This window comes from Gorilla gorilla, chromosome 15 (assembly GCF_029281585.2).
Source record: "Gorilla gorilla gorilla isolate KB3781 chromosome 15, NHGRI_mGorGor1-v2.1_pri, whole genome shotgun sequence".
Lineage (NCBI taxonomy): Eukaryota > Metazoa > Chordata > Mammalia > Primates > Hominidae > Gorilla > Gorilla gorilla.
This window is the reverse complement of record NC_073239.2, coordinates 92,574,508-92,594,349: the sequence shown is the minus strand read 5'-3', so window position 1 is coordinate 92,594,349 and position 19,842 is coordinate 92,574,508. Positions and strand designations below refer to the sequence as shown.

General features: G+C 39.0%; 1 protein-coding gene across 50 annotated transcripts in view; it reads right to left on the bottom strand.

Moving 5' to 3' along the window:
• The window catches only part of TTLL5 (tubulin tyrosine ligase like 5), a 291,747-nt gene that overhangs the window by 220,617 nt on the left and 51,288 nt on the right, over window positions 1-19,842 (bottom strand). For all 50 annotated transcript variants that reach the window (XR_010130797.1, XM_063698039.1, XM_055361024.2 and 47 more), the window contains exons 10-12: window positions 13,819-13,920; window positions 11,950-12,041; window positions 11,072-11,179 (exon numbers count right to left, since the gene is read on the bottom strand). Coding sequence is in view for 49 of the 50 variants with exons in the window: in XM_063698039.1 (XP_063554109.1) it covers window positions 11,072-11,179; window positions 11,950-12,041; window positions 13,819-13,920 (302 nt within the window). In the remaining variant the exon portion in view is untranslated. The remainder of the gene's footprint in view (window positions 1-11,071; window positions 11,180-11,949; window positions 12,042-13,818; window positions 13,921-19,842) is intronic.

Sequence of the window (19,842 nt, the reverse complement as noted above, 5' to 3'; positions counted from 1 at the left end):
AACCTAGGTCAACGAGACATATAAATGTATTTATTCTTTCCCCTCTCCTACAGTTTCAATTTCCCTTTGAAGACAGAAAATAAAACACACTAGCCCAACATGAACCGAAAGACAGACAAGGAAAGAGAAATCAGTGGTAGCAGAGCACAGGTGTGACAAGGTATCTTGCACTACTAATATTATTTAAGAAGGGTAGGAGCCAGAGATCAAATTTATGGATTCTGTATTGATTCTCTTTCTCTACCTTCCCAACTGTTGCAAAGAGAAAGCAAGACCCAGAAGCAAGTGTTCTTCCCAGAATGCCTGGTTTCATTTAACAAGTTCAGGGATGACAGGTTAACTTTGAAACCCTTCTTATTATTACTGAGACTTCCTCTACAAAAATCACGGTAATGTACAGTCCTGTGTGTGTGTGTGTGTGTGTGTGTGTGTGTGTGTGTATGTGTATATTTATAGCTATATCTATATATATATAAAACATCACTCCTAAACATCCCATCCTGTGACCTTCAAAAAAACTGCTTATATTTTTTCTCTAGAAGTAAACACTACCACACTACCTTCCTTACTGTTTGATCAGAGGTCACAGACCAGAGCTCACACCCACAGAACACAACGAGGTATTTTCCAGAAATTAATTCTGATACAAATTTCCTTGCTTCAAGAAGGATTTTTAAATTTCTCAATACTCTCAGAAAACAAAAAAATAGACTCTAAAAAGATGGCCACCAAAACTCTCTTCTAGAACACAGGGAGTCTGAAGTTACGTGATGTATTAAGAATCCTAGAATGAGGCCAGGTGTGGTGGCTCATGCCTGTAATCCCAGCACTTTGGGAGGCTGAGGCGGGCAGATCATGAGGTCAGGAGTTTGAGACCACCCTGGCCAACATGGTGAAACCCCGTCTCTACTAAAAATACAAAAATTAGCTGGGCGTGGTGGCAGGCACCTGTAATCCCAGCTACTCAGGAGGCTGAGGCAGGAGAATCGCTTGAAACCGGAAGGTGGAGGTTGAAATGAGCTGAGACCGCACCACTGTACTCCAGCCTGGGTGAAAAAAAAAAAGAATCCTAGAATGGGAATCTAGAGACCTTAGTTGTCCCCATGATTCTACACTGTGGAACTTGGGGAAATCATTTCTCTCTCTGAGATTTCTTTGGCATCATTTGGTTTCCTTTAGCCTCTTTATTAATCACTGTCAATATCTGGATGCTATTTACAGATATATGGCAGTATGAACTCAGTTAGACATTCATATTCTAAATCCTCTTGGGAAAATTTTCCATCAATGAGTTGGCTTCCATAGTAATTATATGGGATTCCATTTAATTTGCAAAAATCATCACAAACTATACAAGAGTTTGAGATGGGATCACCTTCAAGTAACTATACAAAATTTATACATTGCCTATACATTAAAATGTAAAGAAAAGGAAGCTCTTTCATCTATCTTCTTTTCGTAATGAATTCATAGCTTTTAACAGCTAATACATTCTTCTCAATAGCTGATCTAATCTTCAGTAATCTTTTAGAATATTGCCCCTTTAACCTGAGAAAAAATCATCTGTGATATAGCACTAAATAAGGCATTTAAAAGGAAAAATCTACTTGCAAAATCTACAAGTCTACATCAACATTTTATAAGCAAGAGAGAATACAACATTTGATTGAAGAAAAAGAATATTCTCTTCATTGTTTAAAAGCTGAAGCACAGGATTCAACTGTTTCATAAAGTGGTAATATTATTAAAAGTAAGAAGAACAGGGTGAAAATAGTAATTGATGCACATATTGATCAGGTTTGCAGAATCAGCTACAAATGAAGACAAATTCAAATCAGATTAACAATCAATGAAACCCACTATTTAAGTATCTTGCACTAAGCAGCTACAGGTTTACTTAACCATTTCCCCAAACCAGAGGCAAATTCCAAGAATCTCAGTTGACAGGCTGAGAACCAATATTCTGGGAAATATGAGGGGGGAAAATGACCTAGAGAGAAAACATCCTTCACAAAGCTAAATTAATTTTCATTTGGATGAATAAATCTTGTTACTGCTAAACAACCTCTACAGAGAGGGTGCCCAAACTAAAAAAATCCAGCCTTGAATCTAACTACATCTGTACACATACCAGGCTTGGACCTACTATCATTTAAGAGTTGGAGAAGAAATATATACTGGTATGTGACAGCATTATAACATAGTGCAAAACCCAGCTCACCTCAAAGGCTGGCATTGGTGGGGGGAATGGGGTGGAAAGATTGTTTCTGTATCAGGTTTTCCTCTTTGAACACAATCAGTTCAGCTTAAGAAAAATAATTTGGGTCCTTGGCAGGCAACTAGAGTCCTTAAAGAACCTTTTAAACTTACTATTGGTATTTGGTATTTTCTATGGGCATTGAAGATTTTAAAAGGTAAAGAGTAGGTTGTGCTGAGCATAATCAACTTCCTCATCTTTTAATATTGAGTGTTTTGGCAGCAGTAATGAGAATTTTAAAAACTCAGTATCCACAATGAGATACACCAACTTTCCCGTCATGAATGGGTTGCAAGCTAGCTGGGCTTTTCCAGTTCTGAGAGCTCCTCTTTCTGTGTTGTCTTTATCATGACAGAAGAGCAAGTGTTTTCAAAGGACTATTGCGTGCCTTATGGAACATTTCCCCAGGACAATTTTCCTTAGTAAGAAATATTTCCTTCAGCCCCTAGCCAAACCAAAGCAAACTTAGCTTCCTACCTCTTTAATACGGTTCCTTGAAAAAGCAATCTACACTTAGCAGTCTGAACTTCTTAATACCTATTTATTCCCAGCCCTAAGAATTTGCTTCTGCTCCCTCTCTAATAACTCAATATGATCACCAAAGACTACCTTATTGCTAAGCCCAAACATCTGAAACTGATGACCACCCCTGACTTACTGGAGCTTTCTTCTCCCTTGGGTTCTAGGACACTGCTCTCTTCTGATTCTCCCCTTTCCATCCTCCTTTCCTTCCTTCTCTTCTACCCAGATATTCAATGGTAGGTTTGCTCAGGGTGACACTCTCAGGTCTCCTTCCTTCTCAATTCTAGTTTTCTCCTTAGGCAATCTCATGTATTCTCATGGCCACAATTAATATGACAATGATGATGATGATGATAATATTCAAATCACATCTTTAGCCAAGTGTCTCCTGGACACCAAATCCATAATTCAAATTGCCTTTTGGACATCTTCACTAGGATATTCCACAGGTATTCAACACTCAACAAAAGAGCCCTTGTTTTCTTTCCCCAAAACTGTTTGGTTTGCTATTATTCTTCATCTTGGAGAATGGTAACCCCATCCACCAGGCTCCAAACTAGAAACACTCTCTTACCACCTCCCAAATACAAGATATCACCAAATCTCTATCTCTCTTTCTTGTCTTTAATCTTTCTCTTTAGTTTCTTTTTCTCTTTTTTTTTTTTTTTCCTGAGACGGAGTTTTGCTCTTGTCTCCCAGGCTAGAGTGCAATGGTGTAATATCGGCTCGCTGCAATCTCCACCTCCCAGGTTCAAGCAATTCTCCTGCCTCAGCCTCCCAAGTAGCTAGGATTACAGGCACCTGCCACCATGCCTGGTTAACTTTTGTATTTTTAGTAGAGATGGGGTTTTACCATGTTGGCCAGGCTGGTCTCAAACTCCTGACCTCAGGTGATCCACCCTCCTTGGCCTCCCAAAGTGCTGGGATTACAGGCGTGAGCCACTGTGCCCAGCCAGTTTCTTCCTCTTTAATCTTCTCTATTCCCTTTTGAGGTATAATTTACATATGATGAAATAGTTAGATCTAAGTGTACAACTTGACAAGTCTTGATAATTGGACATATCCATGTAACCCACATGCCTGTCAGCCCACATAGAATGTTTCCATCACCCCAAAAGGACCCCTTGTGCTGCTTCCTAGTAAGTATCCTGCCCTTTCCCCCATCCCTGACAACGACTAGTCTTATTTCTTTCACCACAGATTAGTTTTGCTTATTCTAGAATTTCACATAAATGGAATCATATGGTATATACTCTTTTGAGTCTGGTTTCTTTCATCTACCATGTTTCTGAGGTTCATCCATCTATCATTGCTTTTTGTTTTCAGGCAGATTTATCAAAGTCTAATTTACATACAATAAATTCACCCTTTTAAAGTATACATTTTGGTGAGTTTTGACAAATATATGCAGTTGTCTAACACCACCACAAGACATAGGACAATTTTAACAAATATTCCCTTGTGCCCCTCTCCAGTCGCACTCCCACCCTCAGCAACCACTGATCTTATTTTTGTCTGCTTCCTGCCTTTTCCAGAAAGTCGAATAAATGAAATTAATGTAATATGTAGTTTCTTGAAACTGGCTTCTTTCACGTAGCATTGTGCTTTTGAGATTTACCTATGTTGTTATACATACCAATAATATAGTTTGTTCCTTTCTATAGCTGAGTAGTATTCCATTATATGGACGTACCACAATTTATTTACCCATTCAACAGTTGATGGACATTTGGATTGTTTCCAATTTTTGGCAATTATTAATAAAGCTGCTATAAACATTTGTATACAGATATTCGTATAAACATATGGTTTCGGTTCTTCTGGGAAAATACCTATGAGTGGGACTACTGGGTCATATGGTAAGTATATACTATCACTGCACACCTCTTACCACCTTAGTCATTTCCCTAGCACTTGCCTCTCCCAATTGTAGTCCATTCTTCAAGGCCATGAGAATTATACTTTTCTTAGAAAAACAAACTTAACAGTCACATAGAGGTAGGCAGTGAATTGGTCCAACAACAGACACTAATGTCAGCTTGGTTCCTAGAAGATCTTAAGTCAGTCATTGCTAGTAATATTGTACTGTATTCCCTTTATTGTAATTCTGTCACCCTAAGCTTTGGATTAAATTATGATAAAAGTTAAAGAAAAATAATAATAATCCTATTGCTCCCCTGCTCAAAAACTTCCAGTGGCTGTCTGTTAGCTACAAGATGAATTTAAACTTGTCAATTCTTTATATTCTGGCCCAAATCCACCTCCATAACCCTATCTTCTATTCCCCCATTCTATGCACGCTATATCTAGTCATACTTCTTACCATTTCAAAAAATATCACATCCTGTCATGACACTGTATGTTGCATACTACATTCTTGCTGTTAAAAATGGCTTTCTGTGGATCCCCTAGGCACAGCTAGTAAATCTTATATATTCCTAGAGCACCTGAGTCACTTATACTACTTGTAATGTCATTTATCATTTCATGTCTGCTCCTCCCTATCACTTGAGGGCAGGGTCCATGTTTCATTCATTGTTGTATTACAAGTAGCCTGCACCATAACTAGCACATAGGAAATACTTCAGAAATCTGAATGAAAAAAATATATTTTAAGTGAAAAACAATGCATAGTTTTTGAGAAAGACAAAATAATTGGCAGCCACTTCCTACAAAATAACTCTGATCACAAGACTTGAAATATTTATAATAAAGCCACCAATCATAAAGAAAATAAGAGAGATTCTTAGGAAACTTTACATATTAAAGCTGTATTAAGAAAAAACCTGATAAAAGATAGTTTAGGGAGAGAGGAGGAAAAAAAGATTTTCTCAAGAAAATAATAATCCATCCAAGGCCTAATAGATTACTAAACATGTCACACCACTAATTTTGGATCAATCCACTAACTCTCCCCAGAAATAAAGTCCCAGCTGAAGCTGTGGTCCCTGAGGCAATGGAAAGTGCTGACATTAGCCAGAACTCACTGTCACTGAAATGCTATTGTATGAAGGAAATTCTTTTTACCTTGGCTTTGGATTCAAATTGAAAAAGCTAAAGAGGAAGTCTTTATATGGGGTCCAGAAGGAGAATTTTGGAAAAAAGCAGACCCACAAGAAAATGAAAAGAAAATGCCCACAGCCAACTGGTTAACTAGTCCAAGAAATCAATATGCTATCTGGTTACCAGATGTAAAGCTAGATTTGAAAGGAGTATTTAGGACTAGGTATGCTTAACTAGAGCAAAAGGAGTGTCCTTTTCAGGCCTGATCTGCTAGAAAGGATGATATCATTTTTCCTGAGTATCTAGTTACGGGAGAGCAGAGGGAGAATCCAGGATATGGGGCATGCCAAAAGTGGCCGGACTCATAAGGACATGTCTTTATGTGGGTGGAGAAAGAGCCAGAGAGACCTGGCTCCCAAATTTGGCTTTGCCATTTATTAGCTGCATGACCTAGGACAACTTATTTAACCTTTCTGAATCTTTTTTCCATGTCTATAAAACACAGATAATACCAACCAAAATTGCTGAAGACTAAAAAGAAATAACCAGTGAAACTAAATTAAATAACCAATGTTTGCTTGATAAACAGTAGATACTTCCTACATAAGTTTCTTCTGTAGTAAACTTCCTTTCCCATCTAAACAGGAGCATATGATAAACCAAAAAAGGAGATTATCTCAAAAAGTGAAGAGATTGATGACTCTCATTTTTCTGTGGGTGGCCAAGTAGTTTACATTGTTGGAGAATGTACACTGCCTGCTTTCATTCCTCCAACAATTATTTATGGACATCCTCCCTATAAGAACCTCAGGTTACCCTGTGAAATGGTCAAGAATGGCAGCAACAGAAAACCAAACCAGGTATCTCGTCAACACAGAGGTGTACTGGGCATGGCTGGTGCGGAGCAAACACGTCACTGGGCTCTGATCAGAACAAGTCCAGGCTGATCAGTTCTACAAGTGGCTCCACAACTTGTCCCCATGATCCCAGGCCTGGGTCACAACCCATGACTTCAGCCATGCTAATACACAGAGATAAAACCACTGTCAGCAGCAACATCTTTAAAGAACGGCGAACATCCTGTTGTTTTTGGCTGTTTTTCTTCAACTGATCCAAAAGCTATTCTCATAGCCAGTTGTATCTCACAATGCCAATTTCCTAAGCATATTTAAAGGATTGCTGTTTAAGCATATTATTTCACATGGTACCATATTTTCAACGATCTTGGAAGGCAGTAAAAATTAGATTGTAAAAAATCTGTCTTATTGAGGGAGGCATAAAAAATTCTATATATCAAAAGTCTTATGATCAAGATTATCTGATTGCCAAAACCCATCTTCTGAAGCCCCATAGATACAAGCTGAGTCATTTTGACCTGAGTTATTTCACTCACTAACTCTAGAACCTGGAACAAGAGTTCATTTCTCAGGGTTTCAATTTCTATATCTGAACTAATTATTCTCTAAGGTCCTTGCCAGATGTGCAAATCTAGGAAAAAGCATTAAATGACAAAGTTTCAGGTAGTTTGTATAGGTTCTCAAGTCTACATTTAAACACTAATAGTGCAATGGAGGTATATATATTCTATATCTGTATCTCATCCTACATAAAATTTGGTTTGAGAGGAACGAACTTGATGGTAATACACTGCCGAAAGGCTAACCTATGACTTGCCCACAGCAGGAACTGAAGAAAAATTAAATGTATAAATAAATAGGATGGGATACTGAAGATACCTGGAAACACAGTTGAACATTACAGGTGGTAGGATGGGAAAGAAATCATAGGATACAAACACTGAGATAGTAAGGGAATGCCCCTGGCAGAGATCCATAAGATGGAAGGACAGGAACAACCACCAAAAGAATATAGCGAACCCCATGTCTGATCTGTTGGTTTCCCCTAAAAGCACCAATGCTCTGTTTAAGCCAAAATCTTCTGGGAAGCTTTCAATTCCTGTTTACTCTAAAATAAATGGAAAAAAAAAAACAAAACTAGCTTATTCCTTGTGACTTAAACCCCAGGGGAAGTTAGGAGTCAGTGGGAGGCACAGACTCATACAAATATACACACGTATACAAAATCATATCTGATGGGATGAGGTTAATGAAGCCCACAAAATCCCAGGGCTGACAGGAAGTGGAATTAGAACCACAAAAGCCAAGAAGATAGTCAACAACTTAAAAAACTCCAGATGCACTCAGTTTATTAAAACTGAACACAAGTAGGGAGGAAGAAATGGACTTAAGGGGTATTTCACTGAGTCAGAGAAAGTCACAGCTTCTTTCACGTCGGAACATTCTATTGCCAATAAGTTCAATAATGAAGCTCCCAAGCTTCCAAAAGGCAATCAAGTTATAAAACAAACAAACAAACAAACAAAAGGAAACATTCAGAAAAGGTTTTATAATTAACTATTTAGAACAAAGATTTTTACAGCAAGGGATATCAGAAATTTACCCTCATATAAGAGCCAAGTAGATGTAGAAAAATAAACCTTTATTTATTATTTAAATCTAATGAGGTTTTGGAAGCTGGAGTTACGCTCCTAGTCCCAACCCCTCATCCCCATCTTCAAACAGTCTGCAATAATTCTAAGAGTTCTAGGCCATTACCAAACCAGATCCATTGGGAAGTCTACTGTCAGGCCACCAAAAGGCAATTAAAGCAAGTGCCAATCATTCATTCAAGAAACATTTCCTGAACATTCTCTAAGAGCAAAAGATGCTGACATGCAACTGGGTATGGTGGCACACACCTATAGTCCTAGCTACTCGGGAGGCTGAGGCAGGTGGATCCTTTGGGCCCAGGAGTTCAAGGCCAGACTGGGTAACATAGTGAGATACTGTTTCAATTTAAAAAAAAGTGCTGCCATGCATGGTGGGGGCAAAACTGACGGAGATATTCTTACTGTCCTCAAGGAGTTTCCAGTCGGCTACAGGAGACAAATATACACATGACTACCAGACAACATACAGATACTATTGTAGAGTTACAAACAAACAGAGTGCTGGGGGTATAGGGGCAGAGCAGGCTAACTCTGGGAGCATTAGAAAAAAACATCACCAAAGAAGTGACACTTGACTTTGTCTTGAAAAATGTCAGTAATTTATTAGGTAAAGTAACACAAGAAAGGTATTTCAGACACACGGTAAAACAGGTGCAGAGGTAGCAAGCGAGGGCTTACATGGTAGCTCATGCCTGTAAGCCCAGTATTTGGGGAAGCCAAGGCAGGAGGATCACTTGGGACCATGAGTTCAAGGCTGCAGTGAGCTAAATACGATTGCACCATTGCACTCTAGCCTAGACAACAGTGAGACCCTGTCTCTAATACAAAACTAAAAAAAAAATTTAAAAAGGGGACAAGAGAAATGTTGAAAGCTCTGGTTTGGCAGAAATAGGGTGAAATGGGAAGAAAGGACACACTGGCTGTTATGAATTCAAGAAAATAAACTCAGACACGGCTGAGTGTATGTATAAACAAAACATCATGATGTGATAGGAAAAGAGAATGATCAAACAAGCACAGAAAAGCATAATGCATAGTGAGGTCACATTTCTACAAAAAGTTTTTTAAACAATTAGCCAGGCATGATGACACATGCCTATAGTCCCAACTACTCGAGAGGCTAAGGTGGGAGGATCACTTGGGCCCAGGAGGTGGAGGCTGCAGTGAACGGTGATCATGCCACTGTACTCCACCCTGGGCAACAGAGCAAGACCTTGTCTCAAAAAAAAAAGAACAGCATGAGGGAGGAGGCAATGTGGAGAACTAAATCTTAGAAAAGAAATGGGAGCATGCAAGGCAGAGACAGAAGGAGGGTTTTTAGGCCAAACAGCAGAACTCATACAGTGGCACAAAAGCACAGAGTGCTTAGAAGTATAGTATAGTACAGCTGGATTATAAGGTATATGAGGGGAAATGGAATTCTAGAAGAGTTACCTGAGTTACCTTAGAAGCCTTTCAGGTCATATCAAGTTTCTATTATACAATTCAAGCCTAAGGAACCATTTAAGGATTTCAGAAGACATGATCAGATATGTATTTTAAAAAATATACTACAACCTCTTCTTTTCCCATATAATTTTAGGTCCTGATTTATCTACCATCTTCTATTCAATCTCAACAATTCCCTTTGTTTATTGACCCTCAAATATAGCCTGTTACAATAATCTGTTAAAGAGATCAGGAATTATGATGTCTAATTACAAAAATAACAAATAATTTTTATTGAGTACAACGTAAGGGCCAGACATTGTGTCGAGTGCTTTGCGTGCATCATCTCATTTGATCTTCATGGTATTCTCAGGAGGTAGACACCACCATTACTGCCATTTTATAGTTGAGGAAACAGGATTAGAGTAACTTGCTGAAAATCACAAAACTAGATATGGATATACATGGTTACAAACTAAGGCTGTCAGGCTCTAAAACCCATATTCTTTATTTCCCTGTTACCCTGCCTTCTAACCAAAGCACGACTCTCATATCCTTACTACCTGTATTACTCCACACCACACTTTAATCATCCTCCCCATCAAAGACCCTAGTGTATTTTACTAACAAAGCCTAACACTGCCAAAAGCCTTTGTGACTTTAAACACATTCACATGGGCAATCACAAACCCATTCATTTCCACATAGGAAGCAATGTCCATAGGCACCCTCAGTGCTACCATTATAGCTAGTGGGTCAGTAGGTAACATTTCCTGATTCTGTAGTTGTGAACTGCTTATTCCTTCTCTGTGCAGTCAAGGAGTTGGGGGTGGAGTGGAAGGGGAGGAGAAGAGGAAGAGAAAGAGAAAGAGAAAAGAAAGTGGAAGAGGAATGGGAGAAAGAGAGGAGGGGGAGGAACACACTAGAAAGAAGACTCAAACAAAAAGGAGGAGTCATCGGAAAATGGGAGAAAGCACATACTGGTACCAGCCAGAGCTTCTTGGAACTGTTCCCAGCCTGGCTGCCAAGGAGCTCTGGAATATATTTGTTAGAGTTGGATTCCTGTACAGTCCATTGCAGACTTTTTCTGACTGCACTCTGACAGAAAAACCAACACGTTCGTTCCAATCCCTGCTTCCCACACAGAAAGCTAGTTACTCCTCAGGGGACTTCTGACCAAGCTCACTATTGGCCTCTTAGTAGGCTCTTCATATGCTACATGAGCTTAGAAAGAAGAGTCTGTCACATACCTCTTACTGCTATAGAATCACTAAGCCTCTCTACCCTAAAATCCCGTCCAACTTCCCAAGATCCTCTTCACAAAACATGTTAAGCTTCTTGAGTCTCCTTACCAAAACAACTGCTGCGATGAGGAACAAAGGTTTTACAGGCAGTAGCAATAGCTAGTTCAGCAGAGATTATAGTCTTAATGATCAGGTCTTCTACATGGGCCATCAATGCTGCAAACAAAAATTTTTAAATTTCAGACTCAATATCAAAATACATGGATTATGAACTGGATTCCAGATAACAATATAACTATAAAAGCATGTGTGCTCATTCAAAAAAGCCTCTATATGGCAGACTTCTGAATGGGTGCTATGGAGGCAGGCATATCTGTGAACAGATCAATACAGTCAAGAATGTAGGTGCCAAGGGATACCCTCAGGTGGCCTCTTATGACAAAAGACAGACACATAATGGAATAGGAGCCTCACTTCCCTTCTCACACTTCCCCTATGACCCTTTCCCTTGTGAAATGAAACAGTCTTTTTTGGCACACAGTTTCCCATTCTGCTCAAGGCTCAGCAATTGTGTCCATTTTGATTTGAAGCCCTGTGCTCAAACAGTGCCCATTCTCCAACCCAGCAACATGAATGAGAGAGATTAACTTAGAAAACTCGAAACTTGGGGCCAATATGGAGACAGACAATTTGTTACATAAAAAGCTGACCATATTTTAGTCAGCAGTTCAACATTCAAGAAGGATAAATTCACTAAGGATTAAAAGGAAAAAGTTATGCCTTTCAGACCCGAAACAAGAAAAGGGATTTTGAGGGTAATGGAAAACCTGTTCCCCAGCTTGTCAACTAAAGGAAAAAGTAACACCAAGGACAATCATCCCGTCTCAGCAACACTATCAAAGCAACAGAGAATGATTCCTGGCAAGAGACAATGATAAAGTTATCCAAAGAAGAGAAGTCAAGAAGGAAAAAGGCCCAGTACTCACCAGTTGTATCTCTGCCTTCTTGTTTCAGGTACCTAAGCATAGCACTCATGCTCCATTTGTTTCCATAATCCTCCACTTCTGGATCGTCACAACTAAAACAAATTAATAAATCAAAGTCACATATGTAACTAGGCTTGGCTATAATAACAAGATTCTTTGCAAACAGCCTTCTTGTCTTTTTAAAAAGTTTTTTTTTTTTTAATTCACTTTGCTGACTTCCAGTTACTCATTTTTTTCCTGGTCCTTTTTGTCATATATCCTTTCATACCAATTTCTTCAATGGAAATGAAAATGCATTCAGTTTGCCTTTTTCAAGAGCGTGGGGAAGAAGGCAGCAAATTCTTTCTTAACCAAACAATTATGCATCAAGAAAGAGTGAAAGCAATGTGTGAAAGAAGGCAAACAAATTTAAGAATGGTTACAACAAGTTAAAAGACAATTAACCTTTGAGGTGAATGTCACCTGAGTCCACAAAACAACCTCTGATGCCATTTTCAGACCAGAACTCAGTTGGAATGGGTGAGTGAGTTATTCTGGTGCAGCATGCTAATGAAATAACCCCACACAGAATTGCTTTGGCATCTGAAGCAGGTTCCCTCCTCTTTGGCAGTAGATATGGCTTTTCCTGATTTTTTTGAGGTAACACTGAAGGGAGAGTGCACTGGAGTGACAGTAAGAGTGAGGAGGTATACTATTGCTATGGCAGCGGAGTGGCCAATGGCACAGCCTCCCACGAATGTTGGAAGAGCCCTGCAATCTGGAACCTGTGTTTTGCAGCTGTCCCCTCACTCCCTACCACCATCCCACTCTCCACCAATTGTGCCTTTGCTCATCTTTCACAGTGGAGGTATGATCTCTTCAGCCAATGCAAACGCTGCTCACAGGATATTCGATGAAACCTATATAGCTTCAGCAACTATTCTATCACTTCCAGATTCCTTTCTTTCTTTCCTTGGACCTGCTAGGAACCTATTTTTAGTCTGAGTAGAAAGTAACTATTTGGGTCTCTTTTCCACTTTTCCACTTTCTGGCAAAAATATTGGCATGAAAGAAAACAGAGCAAAAAGAACATTTCCACACAGCTGGGCTAGTACTCCCTTCCACCGAATCCTTTTCTGAGATGGCCTCATTTCTTTCTTTCTTTAATTTTTTCCTTTTCTTTTTCTTGATCATACAAGTATTTATTTTAGAAAAATTCAGAAAATACATAATGGCACAAAGAAGAAAATAAAAATCACCCACTCACAATCCTACCCAGTATAGTTAAGCTAAATTAACACTTCGGTATTACTTCTGGTCTTTTTTTCCTCCCCCCTCAGCAAAAATAAGCAGCTTTATAGATATCTCATATTCAAGCAAGAAAGTAAGTTGCATATGCTATCTGATAACCTGCTTTTTCCACCTAAGAATACATGGTAATGAACATTCTTATCACTGATCCTGCGTGTACATCTTTTATTTCTTAAGGTTAAGTTCCTAGAAATGGAACCATGGGGTCAAAGGGTACAGACATTTTTTAAGCTTTTGATATGTTTGCCAAGTGCTGAAATGACCTCATTTCTTAACTTCTAAAACGTTCCATATGCCTATTAAATTCCCATTCCTAAGTCAAGTGAGGGAAGGCAGTGAGAAAGAAAAACTTGTGAAGGCACATTTTGGTAGAGAAAGGTGACACTGTTAACTGGGGAGGCAATGGAGAAGCAGCAGGAGATATGCCTCAACACTGTTATATGACTGACAGATTTCCATAAATGGTACATGGACATTAATGTAAAGTTGTCCTCCAGTGCCACATGTTACCTTTCCACCTCTACAACACCCACATCTGAGACTGACACCTCTGACTTCTGGCTCAGACACAGCCAGTACCTGACGTAATCTCCACTTTTCTTGTTGACACTGTAGTTTGTCAGATGCATGAACTGGTTCCGAATGTTCTTGGCTCCTTGATCATATCGCACAGTTGCAAACCTGATAGAAGGGAAACAGGTTAAATGCCAGGAACAGAGTTTCAAGGAAATACAGGCTGGAACTGAGGATCAATGAGATAATAATAAAGGAGGGTAATATCATTACCTAACAAATACCAAGTGCCTACTAAGTGCTAACTCCCATTCTAAGTGTTTTATAATGTCATACTTAATTCAATCCTTAAAGCAACCCTATGAAGTAGATAATATTGTATCCAAGTTGAAAAACATATGTGAAAACTAAATGTGGTCTATTAAATAACTTGTTCAAGATCACACCAACTCCAAAACCCATGGACTTAATCACAACAACACATTGCTTCTCTTATATAGAACATTACACCAATAGGAAGAATGAAAATTGAAAATATAGCTATTTACAACCTGGGAAATTGTGTGTAGGATACTGTGAAAGATGCAGCATTAGCTGGTCCAGAAATAACAACTGGCTGGGCATGGTGGCTCATGCCTCTAATCTCAACACTTTGGGAGGCCGAGGCAGGAGGATTGCTTGAGCCCAGGAGTTTGAGACCAGCCTAGGCAACACTGCAAGACCCTATCTCTATGAAAAATTAAAAAATTAAGCAGGCGTGGTAGTGTGCACCTGTAGTCCCAGCTACTTGGGAGGCCAAGGTGAGAAGACTGCTTGAGCCCAGGAGACAGAGGCTGCAGTGAGCTGTGATAGCACCACTACACTCCAGCCTAGGCAACAGAAACACCTACTGAGTGCCCACACAGTGCCTGGTACTATAGCATTCAATGAAAAAAAAAAATAAGCAAAAAGAAAAAAGGACAGCACAGCTATATGTAGGCTTAGAGCTGACATCCATAGAAAGAATAGAACTGATCCATAATACTCATTTAAAAAGAATGATAATGACAGCATTAACAGCAGACAAAGCAAAACGGCATAAATATGGGCACAGTGCAAGAGACTTAGTCCTGAATTTGAAATGAAGGCAAAAGAAAGGGGAATTAAACATGGAGCCCACTGAAAACAGGGTAGCAATTTGATATCCCGGACTGTTGTCAAAAGAAGACCAAAGTATAAAATACATGTGCCTCTGAAGGAAGTAACCAGGGAAAGAGAGAACTTTCCAGTGATGCTCAATATCAACAAAAGGATGCTCAGTATCAACAAAAGGACACTCAAGGCGAATGGTTATGGTAAATATCAACCCCTGTTTACATACCGCTGTAACCATATCACCCTTCACTAGAGTGGTTTTCCCAAGAGGCATATCCAAGTGTGTGAAAAAAAAAAAGAAGGCCACAAGTTTATTTTCATATGACTTACAAATTATTTACATATGCTTACTCAGACTATGAAGTCAACATGAATTTTCACCACATTAAAGGTCAGCATTAAAAAACTTTCCTCTTCTCTGTTTCTTCTCATCCACCCACTATCTCCACTCCCTAATTCCCTGTACCAGAAATATACAAGAGCCAAAGAAAGAATAGTGAAAAGAAAAAAAACCCCAAACCCAAAAAACTAAAATAAACAAACATGAGGCTAGGAAAAAGGATGTGGACAAAGAGAAAATGATGACTAGGCTAAAAGACAAGAGTCTGATGAGCATTATTACGTCTGTGCTTGAGAAGGACCCCAGATTTTCTAGAAACTTCCAACTTCCAGTAGTTATCACTTAACTTCTAGCCATGTCACACCCCAGTGCCCTGGTGAGTAACCCTTGCCTATGCATCCCAATCTTCCTCTGATAGATTGTCCACGCAAGTTGCAGACTGTCATTCTCTGAATTCTTGTGAGATGCAAAGGGGCCCCATGCTGGCTGCCTGCCTCAGCCAGACATTACCTCAAGGTGACATCCCTCCTGTCATCCTCTCCCCTCAAAGAACAATGAGTTAGAAGGAGGGGAAAGCTTCTGCTTCAGAAAAAGAGGCTTTTCATCTCTTGTAGTTACTACAAGTACCTGATCTAACTTGGTCAACATGAAAAGCCTGACAAAAGTCTGTGGTGAGCTAGAATCGGGTACCAACACATTTGTCATTCCTATATTCTTTTTTTCAAGAGGGCTGCACATCTTAAAAAAAAAAAATCATGTTTCTTCTTCCTAATCTTCCTTTTCACTGGAGCATTTTATTCTGAACCCCAGCAAGGATAAGATTTCTAATATCAAAGCGTGGAATTCTAAACTGAGTGTATGAAGCAGAAGAAGCAAATATTAAAGTGAAACAAAAAAGCTTAAAGGAAAAGTTCCCCCGAAGGGTGAAAGTGCTCCACTCCATATCTCCCTCAGTCTAGTGGGGAACATACACTATGGAGAGAAAAGGTGTGTGTGTTCATCTTTCCTCCTACCCCAGTAAGAGCTTATAGCTCTCACTAAAATCCATATTAAATAAGCCATCATCATCATCTGATCACTATTTTCTTTTTTATTGTCTAGACCAGAGGTCACATTAGTCTTGAATGTGACCTACTGGTCAAGTTCTGATTAACCTACAAAAGCTTTGTTTTTTCTTTTAAACTTTAATTACCTGAACAACATATAAAAATCAGACCTTCCTTCTTGCAGCCCAGTGGTAGCCAGGGCCCACATGAGGAAGATGGTGAGTAACAAAAAAAAAAAAAAAAAGGAAGATGGTGAGTAGGGTGGGAAGTCAGCCAGAAGCACAAGGAGGTTTTCTAAGCAGGGAGGCCACCAAATAAGGGTCTAAATCCATATAAAAACGGCATCTGAGTGGGACAGTGGCCCAGTGGGGTCAGGAAACTGGCTGCATACAAAGGAATTGAGCAAATAAATAAATATGTTAAAGATACTGCGAGCCAGATTTCCTGCTGTTGGAAAAGAGATTTTAAAATATGAAAAGCAAAAAACAAGAAGGAACTCTGTAGTTTTGGACTAGAATTGTGGGTACTAGTATAAACTTCTATTTTTCAACAATACATTAGAGACAGATATAGAAATACAGATGTACAAGTGTATATGTACATATATACATAATTTCCTAACTCTGTTCATGGCCAGGGTCTGAAAGCAGAAATGCCCCAAAACAATGAGTGTATCTAGCACCCAGATATTGATTTCTAAATATTATACTCCATGAAAAAGCAACCAGTGCTCCTTGGAGAAATGGTTGATTCCAGTGATAGAATAGAGAAAGAACAAGATGAGCCTGAAACATCTTGTGCTCAAAGAATGATAAAGACATGTCAAAAGGACACAAAGCCAGCTTGAGAGGTCTCTCACTGGCCAAATCTGGGACAATTTGAGCATCAAAATAAATCATGATAGTAAAGAATTATAATCCATTAAATAAAACAGGAACGCTTGAGTCTGCATTGGTATAAATAAATAGATGAATAAATAAACGAGAAGATAAAGCTCTTCCTCACGGAAAAATGCCAAGAAATAAAAGTTATGATGGAATTAGAAAATCATCATTTGGCAACTATTACAGCAATAATTCATTAAGGCAAGAAAAATCAATAGATTTTTCTTAAAAATGAGAAATGAGATGAAGAATGAAATTTTACATGATTTAAAGTATCTCCTTATAAAATACATACTAATTACAAAGGGTAAGACCAAATAATTTTACAGTGGAAGAATCTAGCAGATAGTCACCTAAAGCAAGTGGTCAAACACCACTAAATGACTAGCATGTGCCATCACATATAATGCAATGACAAGAATTAGTATCACTTTTGTGGTATTCTGGCCCCAAATGCATTACCTAGGTCTCTTCATGAGAAAATATCAGACAAGCCCAAATTGAGGGACAATCCACAAAATGACTGGCCTGTAATCTTCAAAAATGCTGAGATCATGAAAGTCAAAGAAAGACTAAGGAACTGTTTCAGACTGAAGGAGACTACGGAGACCCGACAGCTAAATACAACATGTGATCCTTGATTGGATCCTTTCGTAATTAAAAAAAAAAAAAAAATCTTAGGACAATTGGCAGAATTGGAATGAGATCTCTAGACATAGGGTAAAAGGTAATTTTTCATATAATTCTTACAGCTCTGACAACTCTATAAGTTCAAAACGGTTTCAAAATTAAAAGTGTAAAAAAGTGCTTTGTTTCACAGTAAAAATCTACATGTTCAAGCCTCACTTAACAAACCAGATCTGGCAATACCAGTATCAGCTGCTGGCACTAAATAGTAAATGCCTTTAGATGAGACACGTACTCTCCATTCTCCAGTCTCCACTCTTCCTTCAGTGAATGTACTTGTGAGCATTTATGTTAGTGACCTTTGATTTAGAGCATCACATATTATCAAATTTCATCTTCTCTAGGTCTGAAGTTTCAACACAATTTCTCTATTAACAATAACCTAAAAGAGCACTATTTACTAGGTACCCCAGGACCAAGTTTGCACATACAACCATTCGTCACTTAACAATGGGGATATGCTCTGAGAAATGCATTGATGGGCCAATTTCATCGTTGTGTGAACATCACAGAGCGTATTTACACAAACCTGGATGGTATAGCCTACTACACACCTAGGATAGATAATACAGCCTCTTGCTTGTAGGCTACAAACCTGTACAGCATTGTACTATACTGAATACTGTAGGCAACTGGAACACAATGGTAAGTATTTGTGTATCTAAACATAGAAAAAGTAATACATTGTGTTATGATGTTACAATGTCACTAGGCGACAGAAATTTTTCAGCTCCATTACAATCTTATGGGACTACCATAGTATATGTGGTCCTTCCTTGCCCATTGTTATAAAGCACATGACTACATGACCACACTTATCCTAATGTAGACCAAAATTTACACGATGGAGTCTTGTATCTCCCTCTTAATGAGATCAAGATTTAGGAAAGTTCTCATGACAGACCTTTAAGGCCTTGACCTTTAAGCTAACAAACGGTGGGAGAGTTCCTACTTTCTTTGCTAAATTTGAAACCCTAGGTACTATTTTGCAGCCTATTGATGAATACAGAACTATTTGCCGCTCCCTCCCCCTTTTTTAACCACACTGAAAACAAATATGAATTGTTTTGGACAATATCTTTATTTTGACAATAAATTTTTAAATCACAAGTTACATTTCCTTTTCGCTTTCTAATGTTTCTCACTGAGAATCAAGATAGTGATCAAGATAATTTGATCAAGAGAATCAAGATAATTTGTCTAAAAGTCTGAATGTCTGTGTGGAGAAAAGATTTCAATGTTTGGCATATGGTAGGGACTTGGCAAACATTAACTGAAACTGCACTGGAGTTGCTTGCTCCAAGATCTTTACCAATATGGAAACAAAACAAGAAGGAAAGCAGAGAGTTAGCGGGATCTTTTAAACTCTCTTCCCCTATTCAAAAACTAGTTTGTTCTTCTAAGAATATGACCCCACATGTTCTTTTTTTTTTTTTTTTTGTCCTGCTGTTTTCTTAAAAACTTTTTTTTGATACCAATATCTTCTTATGGTTAGAGTCACAGGCATTCTAGATGTAGAAGCTTAACAACCTCTTTGGTAGTTATATTTTCTGACAAACATTCACTACAAATGTACCAAGAAAAGAGAAGGCCAGCCTTGACCTCGCTGTGGCACATGAGTTATCCTTCAACAGGTGTAGGCATTTTGAGCCTGAGAGGCCTGGACAATGAAGAGACAGCACCTCAGGCAGCCTTGCCAGGAGCCACTGGGTTTCATCCTGGCCTGACCCAGAAAAATCTTATGGAAGAGAACAAGAGGCCCAAGAGCTCTCTGATCTGCTGTCAACCAGCTGCAGCCAGGAGACTGCCAAAGCGCTGCAGTGACTAGGCAGCGCCCTACAGAGCCGTCTGGGAGGGGATTACCAGCCTGATCCCTTGTCTTTAGAGCCAGAAATGACTCAAACTTCACAAACAGCAAGGGCCTGCCAGGGAGGGTGACAATGAGCACTGGAAAGGGTTTTCTCCCCCTTGTTGGTGTCTCTTCCCCCTACTTGCTGCT